This window comes from Rhagoletis zephyria, unplaced genomic scaffold (genome assembly GCF_001687245.7).
Source record: "Rhagoletis zephyria isolate East Lansing unplaced genomic scaffold, Rhagoletis_zephyria_1.1 Rzeph_scaffold_00291, whole genome shotgun sequence".
NCBI classification, from domain to species: domain Eukaryota; kingdom Metazoa; phylum Arthropoda; class Insecta; order Diptera; family Tephritidae; genus Rhagoletis; species Rhagoletis zephyria.
This window is the reverse complement of record NW_016157375.1, coordinates 41,565-45,613: the sequence shown is the minus strand read 5'-3', so window position 1 is coordinate 45,613 and position 4,049 is coordinate 41,565. Positions and strand designations below refer to the sequence as shown.

The 4,049-nt window shown below is 45.5% G+C and overlaps 1 protein-coding gene across 1 annotated transcript in view; it reads right to left on the bottom strand.

Moving 5' to 3' along the window:
* Positions 1–3,763, bottom strand: part of fws (Conserved oligomeric Golgi complex subunit 5 four way stop) — a 75,005-nt gene extending 71,242 nt beyond the window's left edge. The window contains exons 1-2 of the mRNA XM_017610221.1: positions 3,587–3,763; positions 2,954–3,524 (exon numbers count right to left, since the gene is read on the bottom strand). Of these exons, the coding sequence (XP_017465710.1) occupies positions 2,954–3,524; positions 3,587–3,588 (573 nt within the window). The 5' untranslated portion in view covers positions 3,589–3,763. The remainder of the gene's footprint in view (positions 1–2,953; positions 3,525–3,586) is intronic.
* Between the last annotated feature and the right edge of the window lie 286 nt (positions 3,764–4,049).

The window sequence follows — 4,049 nt, the reverse complement described above, 5'->3', positions numbered from 1 at the left end:
AATTGAAGGAGCTTCATGTGGTTCGGGAGACGTGTCGTGATGCGGGGTGTAAGTGATGTGTGTGTTCTTACCGCTGTTGGCTGTGTGCGCTTCTGTGATGATTGCCGCCCTGTGGTGGTGGCGGGAGGCGTCGCAATTGAGGTCTGCGACCGAGCAGCGCAACACGGGCCCTCGAAGTTCCCAGTCCAATCTCGCGTGGTACGCAGACCTGAGCATGCCCTAAAGTGGCACCAGCCAAGGCAGGTGTTGCACTTGACTGATGTCACATTACGGAATATCCTGGTCTGACATACCGTGCAGATTGTAGGGGGAACCAGGAGTTGTTGGGGGCGGAGTGGGTGGTGGTGCGGTTGTGTGTGTGATGTGGTCTGCCGTGGCTGTGGTATGGTCTGTGGTGTTATTATGTTGTTGTGTTGTGGTGACTGTGTGAGGCTGCTCGGGTGGACTGCGGTTAGCCGTGGAGGCTGCTCTGTTTGAGCAACAGGGGGCCACGTACGACGTGGTCCACTGTCGATGTGTCCGTAGTCCCGAGCAGACTCTGAGGTGACTCCACCCCTCGCAGGCATTACACTTGACTGAGGTGGAGTTGTGGTGTAGTCGTCTTCGGCATACACAGCAGGTGTAGGTTTCTTGCCCTGGGTTTGACTCGATGCCAGCCCTGAGTAGAAGAATACGTAGTGAATGTAGCCCTATGGACGAACAACTTCTGAGATACTTCGCCGACCTAAACGGGGTTAGATCGCCGAAGCAACAGCCCTTGGTCGGGTAAAACCATTGGTCGTCGTTCATTGTGCAGAATATCGAATCGTCTATTTATCTGCTCATCCAAGTCTGTTCCCCTACGAGCGTTTGACAGGCTTGAGTGCCAAAGATCGTGGTGCGAATTAAAGTCACCTACTACCATACGGTTTTCACCTCTGAGGAGCGCACCTATATCGGGGTAATATCCTGCCGGGCAGCAAGTGACAGGGGTTTTATAAAAGTTATATATTTCGAGCAGAACATCGCCTGACCGGATAGCAATGCCCTTACATTCTAGGGTGGTATCCCTGCGGTCGATGTCTGCTTCAATAAGACGATACTGCACGGGGTGGAGCGTGATGAACGCTAAGCCACCACCATAATCTCGCTCGCGATCTCGACGGTGCACGTTGTATCCGGCACAATTCAAGAATGTTGAATTGCTGTGCAACTTCTTCTCGTGAACCGCAGCTATCAATATACCATGCCTTCCCATGAAGACGGTTATCTCCTCGATCTTGCTCTGAAGTCCGTTACAGTTAAATTGAAGGAGCTTCATGTGGTTCGGGAGACGTGTGGTTATGCGGGTGATATGCGTGGCCTTGCCGCCATTGGCTGTGTGCGCTACTATGGAGGTTGCCCCCCTGTGGTGGTAGTGGGTGGCGTCGCAATTGGGGTTTGCGATCGAGCGGCGCAACACGGGCCCTCGAAATTCCTCGTCCAATCGCACGTGATGCGCAGACCTGAACATGCCCTAAAGTAGCACCAGCCAAGGCAGGTGTTGCACTTGACTGATGTCACGTTACGGAATATCTTGGTCTGACATACCGTGCAGAGGAGGAACCAGGAGTTGTTGGCGGCGGCTTGTGGGTGGTGGTGCGGTTGTGCAGTGTTGTGTGGGCTATTGTGTTGTGGTGCTGTGGTGTTTGTGTTGAGCTGCTCAGGTGGACTGGGGTTAGCCGTAAAGGCTGCTCTGTTTGAATGATGTGGTCCACAGCCGATGGGTCCGTAGTCCTGAGCAGACTCTGAGGTGACTCCACCCGTCGCAAGCATTGCATTTGACTGAGGTGGAGTTGTGGTGTAATCGTCTCTGGCATGCACAGCAGGTGAAGGTTTCTGGCCCTGGGTTTGCCAGCCCTGAGCAGAAGAATACGTATTAAATGCAGCCCTATGGACGAAAAACTTCCGAGATACTTCGCCGATCTAAACGGAGTTAGATCGCCAAAGCAAAAGCCCTTGGTCGGGTAAAACCCGAGTCATTCCGGTATGTAGAACCGGCTGTCGTAGGAATCCACCAGGGACCATTTTCGCTACTGAGAAATAATTTGTTTTACGAGGGCTTCCTTTCTACGCTAGCTGACCCACCCTTCCAAAAACTGATAAAAATTAATCAGGAAGTAGGTACTATTTAGGTGTTATTTAGGGCCTCAAAAATTAATTTAAGTACTCACTCGGCTTCTGAGAAAATCGCAAAAGTTTATCGGTCAGCCAGCGTGATTCACCGCCAGCTTACTCACCCACTAAATTTCGTCGAACACTGGTAAATGTTATTCAGGAATTAGGTTCTATTTAGGTGTTTTTAAGGGCCACCAAAAATAATTTCGGTGCACACTCGGTTTCCGAGAAATTTGCAAATATGTGTTTTGGGTCAGCGTGACGTCGAAAACCGAGTGTGCACCGAAATTAATTTTGGTGTCCTTTAAAGACACCTAAATTGTAGATTCCTAATTCCTGAATAATATTTACCAGGGTTCGATGTTTTTTTGCGAATTTCTGGGAAACCGAGTGTGCACCAAATTTAATTTTGGTGTCCTTTAAAAACAACCAAAATGGTACCTAATTCCTGAGTAATATTTACCAGAGTTCGACGGTATTTATTGGGTGCGTTAGCTGGCGTGACGTCACGCGACCTAAAAAACATTTTCGCGAATTTCTGGGTAACCGAGTATGCTTTTACTATTTTCTCGGAAACCGTGTGAGTACTTAAATTAATTTTATAGGCCCTAAATAACACCTAAATAGTACTAAATTCCTGAAAATTTTTATCAGTTTCTGGAGAAGCGGCTCAGCTAGCGTGACGGACGTCGATGTTTTGTAGAAATCCGAAAATGTTTTTCCCTGTGTTCACATAAAACCGCGGGAAAAAGAGGATCAGGTATAAAAACTATAGGGCTACGACGTGGCTTCTATATATGTTTAATCAATTACTCACCTTAAGCGAGTTGACAACTTGTGCTTCATTCCTTTCCTGCAAACCAGTTACTAACTGCATCTGTGTTAGATTTCTTAACTTTTGTCGTGAAGTTATTACTTCTGACCGCGCATTTTGAACAAATTCAATTTTCTTCAAATCTTCATCATCTACCAGTTGCGCCAGTTCATAGTGTATCTCTGCTTGTTTAAGAACATCCCTTGTTGAGCGTAACTTCGCAGTCAATGATAGTAATGTTCCAGCTGAGCGAAGCAAATGCGACAACTCATGTAAATGTCCCAGAACACGCGTTTGGTTATCAACCTGCTGATATTGGGTATCGATTTGTGTCTTAAGTTTGTGCCCAGCCGTACGGATTTGTTCTACATCACTTGCCAAGTTGTTGAGTGCAACATCAAACCGGCCAGCGTGTGTTGCTTGCTGCAATAAGGCACCATGCTTCTCGCGGACCTGCTGATGTAGATCGTCGTTCACATTTTGAAGGCGTTTTGATAGTTCTTGAATTTGTTCCTGAATTGTCGCGTTGGCATCAACTTTGGTTATTGCATCGTTTTCCAATTCTAAATCAACCCTGCATGTAGAAAAATAAGGACTACTTGTTACAGGAAATACTATTAGTAATTTCTAGCTTACATCGGAATTTTTACTTATAATTTCCAAAAAGATATAGATTCTCACATAAAGTATTCAAATCTAATCAAATGCAAGTAAAAAGTAAATAACAAAAACTTATGTAAAAAGTTGCCAGGTGAATGAAATATATAGTAGAACTGCAAAAACATCGGGCACTATCGATAGTTTCGATGTTTTAACTTTTTTTTAAAACATCGATGTTTTGGAACACATCAAGATAACCCAGCAAGAACGACCTAACGCATTCTCCAATACACTTACAAAATTGTCAATAAAAACCAACACATTTGCATATTAGGAGCGTTCCTTATCTCCCAGAAATAGTCAGAAAAAGTCCGAAGTAGTCAGATTTAGTCAGAAGAATTTTTTCTGGCAAAATCCTGAAAAGTGTCAAACTCAACTGAATTTAAATTAACGGAAATTAAAGAATACGCAAAAAGTGAGAATAATCTAAAAAGTAAAA